At 41.8% G+C, this 12,796-nt stretch overlaps 1 protein-coding gene across 2 annotated transcripts; it reads left to right on the top strand.

The window, feature by feature from the left end:
- The first annotated feature begins 1,000 nt into the window (after positions 1-1,000).
- Positions 1,001-12,595, top strand: LOC118795857 (GRAM domain-containing protein 2B-like). 2 transcript variants are annotated; one of them, XM_036554610.1, is made up of 13 exons: positions 1,001-1,137; positions 5,136-5,288; positions 5,663-5,720; positions 6,260-6,332; positions 6,673-6,776; positions 7,395-7,493; positions 7,786-7,857; positions 7,951-8,019; positions 8,159-8,246; positions 8,406-8,480; positions 8,674-8,773; positions 10,888-10,995; positions 11,938-12,595. In XM_036554610.1, exons 1-13 carry the CDS (start codon positions 1,088-1,090, stop codon positions 11,951-11,953), a joined length of 1,065 nt encoding a protein of 354 aa, XP_036410503.1. In that variant the 5' UTR covers positions 1,001-1,087; the 3' UTR covers positions 11,954-12,595. The 2 variants fall into 2 exon arrangements, with proteins under 2 accessions (XP_036410503.1, XP_036410502.1); XM_036554609.1 differs by lacking the exon at positions 1,001-1,137 and adding an exon at positions 2,023-3,304.
- The last annotated feature ends 201 nt before the right edge of the window (positions 12,596-12,796 follow it).

Genomic DNA, 12,796 nt, shown 5'->3' with positions numbered 1-12,796 from the left:
TAAAATATAAAATGTTGTAATAAATGTAGCCTATACAATGTATGTAGGGGCAGTAGTGTAGCGTAGTGGTAAGAAGGACTTGTAACTGAAAGGTTGCCGGTTCAATTCCTCGCTGGTGAACTGCTGCTGTACCCTTGGGCAAGGTACTTAACCCAGAATTGCCTCAGTAAATGTTCAGTCCATATCAGTGGATAAAGCTGTAACTTGTGTAAGTCGCTCTGGATGAGAGCATCTGCTAAGTGACAATATGTAATGTAATATAAGAAAAAAGCCGTTGCAACACTGAAAGTGAAGGCACAACCCTGCAAACACTGTGACATAATTTTATAGTGTTGAGCTCCAGGTGAAAACATTCCTTTGCATTGGGATGTAGCCAAGCACAAGCACTCACCTTTAGTTCATGTCCAAATAGCTGGTGCTGCAGATGTTTCTCTGCAATTTCTCACTGGCATGACTAGCTGTACAGGACGAGCAGTGCCTCCAAAAGATTTTTATCTCCCGCTGATGTCTGACATACTGTGCATGCCTGAGAAGCCTTTAACGTGCTGTTAGATATCTGATCACGGTCATCTGAGCGTCACGCTCTCATCACACACGGCCCAGCGATAACAAATCTGTGATTCTGATGTACATGGTGGACATTATGGACATTTGGCCATGACAGATACATTTTGCATTTTGTGTGTGGATCTGTGTCTGTGTGTGTGTCTGTGTGCAAGCAGTCATGTGAGTGTATGTGTCTCTTTCCATGTATTTGCATGTATGCGTGCGTGCGTGCGTGTGTTTGTGCATCTGTGGGTATGCTTATTGTATTTTGTTTTTACAAGTGTGGGAGGGGGGTGGGAGGCATGGTGGTGTGTGTAGCAACCGTTGCTATCAGAAGCCGCAGTGTGCAGTGGCACTGATAGGGCAGTGCTGGGACACTGTCCCGCCTCCATTGCTATCAGCTACTGATCTCAGCGCATTTAAAACTGGGACAGGCGCTGGGGCAGGAGTTTGGTCAAAAGAACAGGGAATCTATAGGACCTGAAAGGTGCTCAGTGACAAAGTGGATGTGGTACTGTGGTCAACCCCCCAGCTGCTCACCATGAGTCTACAGAGCAGAAGTTTCAGGAAGTTCTCTCTGGACAGCTGTTAGTAAGTACTGCTGCTTTTTATAGCTGCATACAACCAAAAATTGCAAGGCTTCCATCTCTACTTCTAGTTTCACTAAAAAAGTACACCACCAGTGTTTTCAAATTCTGTGTAATATGAGGCAATAAAAGAAACACGGTATTGCTGTGTCTTGTTTTAACATGATCTATCTTGTTTTAACATTTCTATCTTGTTTTAACTCGTGATAAGATGTGGATACATTTGTTTTGTGCTCATTAATACCAGTTATGGTTTGAGGTGATAACATTTAGCGTAGCATGGTGATAATGTTTAGCACTGGACTCTTTTTGTTAGCCAAAGTATTTTCATTGTGCTTTTCAAAGGAGTTGGCTCCTCTGCAGGTGAGAAAGCCATGAGTATGAGGAGTATGAAGATGTTCTGTATCTGCTGCTGTATCTGCAGTGAGATTCATTGTGTTGCATGACCAGAGTCCTTCAAGACAGACTCAGCAGGCTAGCAGCATCCAGTCTTTTGCGTTTTGCCTCATATCAGCAGTGACACGGAACATACGCTGACTTGGTCTGGAGCTGACAGTTTTGTCAGGTCGGAGTGAGACTGTGAGAAGGGGCGTAAACGCGTGAGTGTGACAGTGTTTGTGGCGAATGAGTGAGAGTTGCCAGCTCTGGAAATGTGACGGGTCTTGCTCTCTGTGACTGACAGGGAAACAGAGTGGGGATGGAGTGGTGGAACAGTATCATGGGATTGCTGTCAGCCTGTGCTCATAGCTCATACACACACCTGATATACTTTAGGACTCACGGTCCTAACAGCCAACCTCAGATCCTAGTCTTATGTGTCATCAGAGCTCTAGATCGATTCACAGATGAATAAGCAAAAGAATTTTTTTAGTCAAAGGGCAATCTGAGATCACAGGTGCTCATTATTTTGGTTGAATGCATAGCAGTTTTAGGGTGTGTAACTGACAGAGTGTAACTTGTCAACTTGGTTGTGGGTACCAGCTTACATATAGCAATTGTAAGGTGCTGTAGGAATGTGACTTTCGTTTTATTCAAATACATGCGAGCTCCACCCTCGATCCTGTGATTTGCATTGTTTGAATTAAAGGTCCGCCCACAGTCATGTGATGTGTTGGCTTGAAGGAAAGCCTGGCCATCAAACATAGGTTTCTGGTAAATCCAGTCTGTTCAGATCTTCTGCCTAATCATCACTTCCTGTGGGACTGCTGAACTTTGCACAGACTGAGTAAAAAGACCAAACACACACACGCGCGCACACACACACACACACACACACACACACACACATACACTTATATATACTGCAACACATACAGACCAATACACACATGCATACAGTGCTTATGTCTGCCTGAGTTCATCTTGATTTTTACTTCGTTATTGTCTTGAAAATATAAATACATCGAAGGAAAAACACACATACATATGCAGACTCTGAAATTACACAAATCATTCTCTGAATTCAGACTCTCTTAAAATAATTTTCATTTCCAAGGTGCTGCAGTCATAGATGGCGTTTCCCATGAAACTAGCCCTACCTCGTTGCCAGAGTGACAGGTCAGGACTTTTTTTTCAAGATGCCATGTGCTTCCTTCCCCTTAAGCACATGTGTTAACAGAGGCAGTGAGAGCTAACTCCGTAATTCACAGTGAAAGTGCAGTAAAGATTCAGATGACCCATTTCTCTTTCACTTCAGCGAGTAACCACGTGGCTTCCGCTGCTGCTATGTGCAGGGGGTGCGTGCAGAGGGGGAGGGGCTTGCGGTTTGCGTGCTGACACCTGTGGTAATCACAATGAACACAAAGGGTGCCGTGCAGCCAGTAGGAGTGGCCTGGCTTCATCAACAGCCAACTGCTGTGAAATGTCACACCATTTCTCCAGACACGGGCTTCCTGGTAGAATCTGTTGCCGTTGTGCTGGAGTGCTCCTTTAGTGCTTGCCGAGGGTCCAGCAACAGCTCATCACCTGGGACCTTGGCGGACCAGCAGATCAGAAAAGATTGGATTCCACAAAAGAACATCTTTTTTTGGGTTTATGTTGCCTATACTAGCAAAGTGATGAACCTTTGGGTATGAAGTGCCTATATCTTTCTCAGTCCATGAAATGAAGTTACAGTTTGCTATGGAAAGGTGCTGGAGTTTCCGCTCGGCAAAATCCAAGCCCGTGGAGAGGTAGGGGGGCGTTTTTTTCCACTTCGTTTAGGGTAAAGTTTTAAGAAGTGAGAATAATTTGTTCTGATGAAGAGATGTTCAGTTTTGGCGTTGAATGGCTTTAAGTGAACACCAAGATAACTATCAATGCACAATGAAATTAAATGTATTATGTTTTATGATAGAGAAGATGCAGAAAATACCATAGGTACCAAATCAAGCTGGTTTTCATTTGTTTGTCTGTGTTATAGTGAAAATATTACATTTGAGACTTGATATACTTTAACTGGGAAGCTGTTACCATTTTATGTTTTTCTGAAGAGTTCTGAAGACATCTTGGATGTAATGAATTTAAATGATAAAGAATTTAAAGAAAATGCCCTACATGGCTTTCCAGAAAACTAACACATGATTGATTTACTATGACCATATCCAAAATGCCAGCTTAAAGATGGTAGTGCCTCACTCGATTTTTTTATGTATGTGTGTGTGTGTGTATACTGTGTGTGTGTGTGAGTGCCTGCAAATATTTGACCTTTGCTGGAGCAGAGAGGTTATGAAACACACTTTCAGATCAGACTGAGTTCTCATGGTGTCCACTTGACCTTTGGCTCATTGTTACTTCAGCTGTTGTGAAACTTTAAAAGCCATCTCCACTGCTACACTCCAATTACACTGTCCCTGATCTGCATGTATCATTGAGGATGAGCTCAAGTTTGAAAGGTTGAAACCCATAGTAAACCATATTCAACAAAGTCTGCAGACTGTAGACCCTGTAAATCACATACATCAGAGGCTGGTTAGTGCTTCTGTTGGAAAATCAACGTGGGAATGAATGCAAGTAAAGTCTTGGTAAAAAATCTGTGGGTAAGAGAATCAAAGGAGAGCTCATAAAATGCCTGGACTGGAAAAGCAGCCCTTGACTTTCTAATGTGGACTGAGTGTCCAGAAAAGCAGGAAGGAAGTCTCAGGAAATCTTTTAAAGTAATCATTCAGTCAGCAGGGCATCACGCTCGTCCATAGCTTACAGGCAACATCTGAGGATCACCATCAAATGCCCATCTGGGGAGCTATATTGTGTAGCCTCACATCCAGCAATTGTTTGTAAGTCCATGTGAATTTCCTTTACAAACAAAATAAACTGTGCTCCACAGTTCTAATGTAGACAATAGAAAAAAATCTGTGTACTCATTGTATTGTGACAGACTGTATTATTGTTGTATGTGTTTAAAAGGTGTTACAGTAGCATGTGTGTGATGGAATATCTGTTCACATGAATATTACAACACATTACTACTTTATATTCATTTTAGCAGACACTCAAATCTGAATGAATGTAATGACTGCGTAATATTTAGGCTAATCAATACTGGGTCCAAGAGAACAAAGCAGCACTCATGGGTAGAGAATGAGATCAACCTGTTGTACCTGGTGAAGACATAGATCAGTCAGTGGTCTCACCAATGAAGATCTGACTGTATTGTCTCGCTGGCCCAGTTTAAGCCTGGGTGAGGGCAGACTTGGGCACTGCTGTAACACAATGAAACAGCGTGAGACTGAAGACCAGGACTCACTCGGTCAGTTTGCATTAATTATGGAGCGCTCTCAAGGATCAGAAGATCAAATGTTACTGTCCCTCCTCTCCCTATTCTCTCATCACACGTTTTAAAGTGATTGCTCACCGGCTAAATGATCATTTAAAGCGTTGTGGGTGGTTCCAGTAGTTTGCCTTGTGGTTCTAAAAATAATAATGCAGTGGAAACGAGTCCCGAGATGGAGGGATGATTAAGCAGTGAGAAAGAGAGGTCCTTCAGGAGGGGAAGGTAGGCTCATTGTGTTTCTCTCCCTCCAGCTATACAGCAGAAGGTGGGGGACTGTCCGGGAGACTGAGGAAGGGGAAGAGTAAGAAGAGATTTGAACCGAGGAAAGCCCAGAGTCTGGAGGAAGCCCAGGTGGAGATCCAGGAACTGGGAAGGAGCCTCAACAAGCAGCAGACCCCACTGAGGTGTGTATGTGTGTGTGTGTACATGGGCAGGGTTCTCCTGTGTCTGTTGACATGTATCTGCATGCATGCATCTTTTAGCGTGTGTGCATGTGTGTAGGTGTGTATGTGGGTGTGTGTGTTTGCTGTCTGTTTGTCTTAAGTCTTTGTTTCCTGGGGATGGTGCTAGACAAGCACGTCACAAATAATCCTCTTACTAGGTCCGCTTGTCTTCCTCTTTATTTCTTTGTATATTTCTTTCATATAAAATAGTATATAATAGAGTAATCTTTCATTTATTCGTCTAAATACACTGCTAATAGGTAGTTATGAAGAATAAGTACTCTTGTTCTGCATTCCTCATAATTTTTCACTTTTTTTGTCTTATGGCCACACAGGTCACCAAGTATTGAGGAGAAAGTCTTTGAAAGGCCAGAGGGTGCAGTCTCACGAAATGTAAGTCAGCACATGTAAATCCCAGAAAACACTGCCGATTAGCTATGTTTTCAAATTCAATCAATTCAAATTTAATTTAATTTATTTTACCTTCCTGTACAAGGAATGACACAACAGTACAAGAAGGACAAACATAAGAGTTACAAGGGAAAAGAACCTTTCCACAAGTGACAGTACCACATACGTCACCTTCAAAATTGTGTTAATGTAAAATGTGTTAAATATAAAAACCAACACAGACAGACACAGAGAAAAGAAAGTGTGAATTAAAAATTATAGATAATAATGACAGTAAAATGTGAATAGATAATTTAAAAAATTACAAATTAAATAACTGTTTTAAAGGGTTCAATACTGAAACAAAATCAAGTTCTTATAAATTCAAGAAGGAAATAATTTTTTGATGTCATGTTTTTCAGAACAGATAATTAGATGCTGTCTGAAGTCTGAGAAATGTGGTTTAAGTCTTGATCTGCCAAATACAACTTGACAGGAATGTTTCTGAATTGTTTGCTCTTCTTCCTCTCTGTAACATGCAGAGTTTTATCAAGCACAACAAGAGTTTCCACAAGCTCTTTCGAGACATTCCTGAAAGTGAGGAATTAACGCACAGTGAGTCTAACACAACACTTTAATCAGTTTTGCAATCTCGTTTGTTTCTTTGCATTCCAGTCATTTAAAACGTATTTATGCCCCCGGAATAATCTCAGCTCATACACACCCAAGCCACCATGACGTACACCTGTTATGTTTCGGCTATAGCGGGTGGTGATAATGACGTGGTCTTTGACTCCTTATTCAGCTACCCGTAAATGAGGAACAATAGAAAAGGTGTAACAGCACTGTGTGAGGTGTAACAGGTGGAAAAATGGCGTTATCTGCATTACATCACTCTGAAGGGGTGGTGCGGGGTGGCCATTGTGTAACCCAACGTGTTTGCTTCTCTCTCTAGCCTTCACGTGCGCCCTGCAGAAGGAGGTGGTCTATCACGGCAAACTCTTCGTGACTGAAAATTACGTGTGTTTCCACTCCTCCGTCCTGCTGAAGGAAACCAAAGTAAGCGTCCCTTAACCCAAGATGTCTGTGCTGTTTTGTGGGTCTTATTGACTTTGATGAATACTGAGCATTGTCAATAGCCTTCTAGACTTCTGGTAAGCCTCTCAGCTGTATCTGCGTTTTCAGCTATATCTGTAATCTGATTGCTGTAGAGGCCTTACTGTTTCACTTAAACTTTTCTGCTGAACAAAATTGGTGAAGGCAGACCAAAGACCATGTGTTGTCAAAGTCATACAGAACCAGGCAAAAGTTTGGACGTACTTTTCTGTCTTTATTTTTACTACTTTTCACATTTTAGAATAATAGCAAAGACATCAGAACTATGAAATAACACAAATGGAATTATGCAGTGACCAAAAGATAAAAATATAAATAGAATAAAATAAAATGAAACCTATTTTACTCAAATATTTTTTAAAAATTAAAAATTTGAATGCATGTTTCCCATTATCTTAATCAGGGGTGTCCAAACTTTTGACTCATACTGTCAGTGCAGCAGTTCATGAGGAGTCCCACCACTGACATGTACTAAAACTGTGCAAAAAAAACACACATTTCCCTCTGCTCACCACAGCCGTTTGTGACAGTGATGCATTTATCCCCTGCGTTCTGTCCCAGGTGGTGATCCATACAGCCAGTGTGCAGTCTGTGAAGAAGCAGAACACAGCTCGGGTGGTGCCCAACGCCCTGTCCATACACACCCACGAGGGGGAGAAGGTCAGAGTTCACTCTGCAATAATGCCTCTGACACTCTCACTGTTTATTCTCTTAATATTGACCTCGTCGTTGTCCCAATGGTGGTTAATCAATGTGATTAAGAACATTCCTCACGGGGACAGTAGTGGTTGTGTAACTCGTGTAACTCATACCAAAGCAGTTACAGAACGTACAGTGCAGTGCAAGGCAACATGACATTACATAAATTGTAAAATGGAAAACCTTTTGCTGCGTCAGCACTGCATATTGATTTTATTCCATTACTCAAGCGTGCATTCTTGGTGCATTTCAGTTCTTGTTTGTCTCTCTGCGGAATCGGGAGGCCTGTTACCAGCTTCTGTGCACAGTGTGTCCAAATGTGGAGGTATGTACAGCAGGGGGCGCTGTCTTCCATCTCTCTGTGGTCTCAAGGTTACCGGCCCTTTGTAATCATTGTCTTGTCTTGTTTTCTCTGTAGGAAGAGAGCGGCCACAGCAGCCCAGTTCTTTCCTCTGCTGAGAATAGCTTCGATCAAGGGAAGGATGTGGTAAGATTGTCTCTTTAGCTTCTTATTTTTAATATGTAGCAGTATTCACTATTAAGGAATTTTCTGGCTACGTCATGGATCTGTAGGTGGGCTTCAGTGGGTAAGGAAGCTGCTGGTCTCATTCTTATTTTCTCCATAGAACTCCAGCCATTCCAGTTTGGAGGATGGCTTTGATGTTAAAGACCCCATCGACCAGCTGGATTCACCCCTACCCAAGCTGACCAGAAGTAAGTGTCCTGCTGGTATGGACCACCATTGCTGTGATTGGGCTGGAACCACTGGAGCTACCAATATTTCAGAGTCAGGCAAAAGTGTAATAGATCAGTTGGGTGTAGTAGATGCAGTTGAGAAGTAATATTTGTATCCTGATCCATGGTTCCTTTCAGATGAAAGACCTCATGGGAGCAGCTCCACATCCACAGACAGGGACCAGGAGGACAGCTCCACTGAAGAGCAAACAGGTACCCCACTGCCGAAGCACACGCGTGCACACACACACACACACACACACACACATATATACCACCACACACACAGACCAAATACATCCATATAAAATATGATGGCTCTCTTTTGTTGCTAGAGCAGTTGTTTGAACAGTTCCCATGGGCTAATGACACTAAACTGCTGTGGTCTTTTTCTCTCCCTTTACAGGACACTCTTGGATTTGGGCCATAACTGAGAAGGTCAAATCCCTCCTCATACTGAGAGAGACCAGTAACCTCAACCTCCTCCTCTTCATCTACCTGCTCCTGTGAGTCCTATTCTTGCCTTTCCATCAACAACTTATGCTGTGATCCCCTTGGGGCAGCAGTGTAGCATAGTGGAGCAGCGTTTGTAACCAAAAGGTTGCTTTTTTGATTCCCCACTGGGGCACTGCTGCTGTACCCTTGGGTAAGGTAATTGCCTCAGTAAATATCCAGCTGTATAAATGGATAATATGTAAAAACTGTAACGTATGGAAGTTACTCTGGGTAAGAGCATCTGCTAAATGACAATAATGTAATATAATGTACATAATGACCTAGGTATCCCATTCACATTCACTCCTTAATATATATCAAATACTCTGAGTTTCATTCCCTTCTTTACAGAACCCTAATACTAGGAATCTTGTTCCCTGTGCTGTTACCAGCACTCACAGCCACAGTAGAAAGTCACATATGACACAGTTTGCAGGACATGTTAAATGCTGTGCTGGAATACGAATTATGCATGTGCAAAATCGGGTGATGGGTGTGCCGTAGACATTGTTTAGATATCAGATCTGAAAGTTCAACATCAGATGTCAAACCACAAAATTGAAACCAATTTACATGTGCATTCTGGGCATTTCCGGGATTCTATGATCATTTAAAAGTATAAAAATGTGTCAGGGGCACTACAAGAGTTCACAGTCACCCCAAAATATCCCCCATAGATAAATTTGAATATTGAACATGAATCAAATGAAGATTTTGAAGAATTTTGGCAGAGGTGCATATGCCTGTTGTGAGGCATTTTCTCAGAAAAAAGGGTAAATGTACCTCAGATTCCAAGGAAGACTGGGGAGATATATAAAAGCCATTATTTCAGGGACAAGAACAAGTTAAAAACTGCAAACTGCTTAATCAAGGTACTTACTGCACACCAGTACATATTTATGTAGCTACATGATGCAACTGGAGACACATGTTATGCTTAGATTAGATAATTGCATCATTGGAAGCTAATGTCAAGCTCTGTGTACACCTGCACTCTACAAGGAAACATTTCCCTCAAGTAAGCTGAGAGCAAAAGATGGAAGAAAGGATTAAATTTGAACTTAAAAAAAAAAAACAAAATAACTAGAATATAATCTATTAGTAAAAGTAATTATATCATAGGAACGGGGGCAGTTGATCTCTTTATTAAGATCTGGGAAAGTAGCAGCTTTAATATTGAATATCTTAAATGTTTCATTCTGTGCTAGAAATTTTGGTCTCTCTCCACTTCTTATCAAGCATGGTTTGCTCTCAGCGGCTGCCTTTTTCAGAGCGTTAGAATCACCATGGTTGGTATAATACTTTTATATACAGTACGATATTTGGTATTTTCTAACCAAATGGCATATTTATGTTCGTTTTCCCCATTTCTGAGCTTTCTTTTTGTGTGGCCAATATACAGTATAAGCAACCAGCAGATTTCACCTGTAGGCAAATTAAGAAGAGAAATTCCAATTCAAAAAATGTTTGATTCAATGTCTTGTTTGTAAAAACATCCATAACATGGCTTGTTTCAACCATGTTGTCACAATAATTACAATTAATTGAATTTGCTGAACTATTTAAGGTTGTTCAAGTCATGTTTCCTTTTTGAGCCTGGAGGAGCTTCGTACCTATTTGTCTTTTTAGTGTAGGGGCACGTTGTGACTGAAATAATATATTATATATGGAACTGTCACGTATGCCACAGTGTCCAAAATATTTGACCTGAAACTCAAAGTAGAAATGACGCTGGGAATGATTGCACTTTAGACATAGTCAGATCTGAAAGTTCAAAATCAGATGGATATCTACAGATTATCACATGGTATCACAAAAACTGCCAAACCGATTTGCATGCCTGTCTAGAGATGTTATTTACCCCGTTTGTGTAGTCAGACTTTTCCAGGAAGTAATTACTGTCTTATATGACAGTTTGCTGAGTTGATTGCGTGCCGTCCGGTATGCTGTTTTTCAAGATTTTACCGCAGTGTAACATTGAGCCCATGCTATTTGTTTTCATTTGAGATTTTAAATAAGATGGTTTTGGTTCACGGTGAGCCTCTTAATCAGGTCATGCACGACAGAGTGTGACATGTGACCCTCGTGAGAAGGTGGCTCAGTGCTCGTTTGCTCATGTCTGCAGGGTCGTGCTGCTCCTGCTGTCTTCTGGGTACATCGGCCTGCGCATCGTCGCCTTGGAGGAGCAGCTGTCCTCCATGGGGGCACTGCCAGAGTTCACCTTGCAGAGTGGGTAAGACCCCAAAACCCGGCATTCTCCCTCTCCTTCCAAAAGTTCCACGGTCACTGTACTAAAGGGCTTCTGCAACTCCTTGCTGCGGTCCACCACTCTGTGGATGGGACCCAACTCAAGGTCCCCTCATTAGAAAATGGAGCCAGAAGCCTACTCTGAAAAATCTATAAAAGCACTTGTTGTCATGTTTCATTTCCTCCAAAACATTTCTTTTTCTTTTATTTTGTTACATAGCTATGTTATTTATATTGTCATCATTAATTATCACTTTACAATTATGATTAGCATAACTTACTCCTGTATGTTTTGCATTGAAGTGGGATTAGACAGACCCAAGCTTTTGCGTTCTTCACCTTTCACCACACCAACCCCAGCCTGACTTCTCCTAAGGCACAAATGCAGTGCAGCATGGAGGAAAGCAGTTCAGTAAAACATGCTTAACTTTCCCCTTTAGTGCGCATTTCCTTGAATGCTTATCACCAGCACAGCACATGTTGACATTATAGCACATTCCTCTCGCATTGAAATAACAACGCAGTGAGACGTTCTGTTCTTTGTCTGTCATGCATCGGCTGAGGTGGGAGGTACCTCAGGTTGGGGTGGGAGGTGCTTCAGCCTATAGTATCATGTCACCAGGTGTTTTCCTAAAAATCACTCCACCACTGTATCTCATATGATCCACCTCCTCAGGGTGGAGCTAGACGCCTCCCTCCAGTGATGCTGTATTATTGCGTGGATGCTTGTGCAATGTCCTTCACAATTCCCTTAAGGAATTCGAAAGCCGGTTCTGAATTCTTGTAAAAGCCTGAAGCTTTATTTGAATTTTTTTTTTCAACTGTGCTTATGTGAAGATCTATATGTGTGCGTACGTACAGTATGTGTGTGGGAGGGTGTTCTGACAGCACTTATCTGATGTAATCATGATTTCTTCTGTTCTCCCAGGTACAAAGACACATGACCTTTTGCATGAGGGAGAGGTGGGATGCTGTGGAGGAGGAGCGTGATGGGAAACCTTGCTCAATACTTCCTGGGAAGACAAGATCGTTTAGCTCATCCGGTTTCCCATGGACAATAATGGAAAATGTTTTTTTTCTTTGTCATTGTTTAAAATTCAAGTGATGTCTGTTTCCCCATATCCATTTGCACCATTCTTCATCCACCCTCTGTAATGCCCTGGGGCAGGACCTCAGAGAGCAGGACATTTGAGCATCTGAGCCAGGCTTGTGGTTGAGTTTGGCTGCAAACACTGACTTTTGCTACATCCCCGTACTGTATTGAGTACTGAGTATTGTGGTGGATTTACTCGTGACGGCAAAGACAGCGGGCCTGTCTCAACACTGGCGCGAAGCAGGGAGCCTGGTGACAGATTCTTTGAACTTCATTCAGTGCAGACTCTGTACATGTTGTTCTTTCTCTCTGACCTCTGCCATGAAACACTCGGCTTTATTCCTGGATTTTTCTCATTCCTTACAGATGGAGCATAATCTGTGAGATGTAGATGGAGTGTGATTTTTTTCCTTTACCTTAGTTTTTCTTTTAAGAAACAAAAAACTAAACTTTTCTTTGATGACCAAAGACTCAGGTATCAGCCAGACACGCACATGGGAATTTTCAGGAAGAGTTTTTTTATTTTGTGCTGCTGTTAACACTGTTAGGTTTTTAGTGCTCAGTTTGTGTACTGTATGTGTGGCTGAAAAATTCCTACATTTTAGGTAAGGTTACTCTGCAGTGCTCTTTATGCAGACTTTCACCCAAAACGTAATATATGATAAAATCTGAACCCGCCCCACATAAAAAATGT

This window comes from Megalops cyprinoides, chromosome 20 (assembly GCF_013368585.1).
Source record: "Megalops cyprinoides isolate fMegCyp1 chromosome 20, fMegCyp1.pri, whole genome shotgun sequence".
In the NCBI taxonomy this organism is placed as follows: domain Eukaryota; kingdom Metazoa; phylum Chordata; class Actinopteri; order Elopiformes; family Megalopidae; genus Megalops; species Megalops cyprinoides.
Note: the sequence above shows the minus strand (reverse complement) of the source record. Positions and strands in the feature narration are given on the sequence as shown.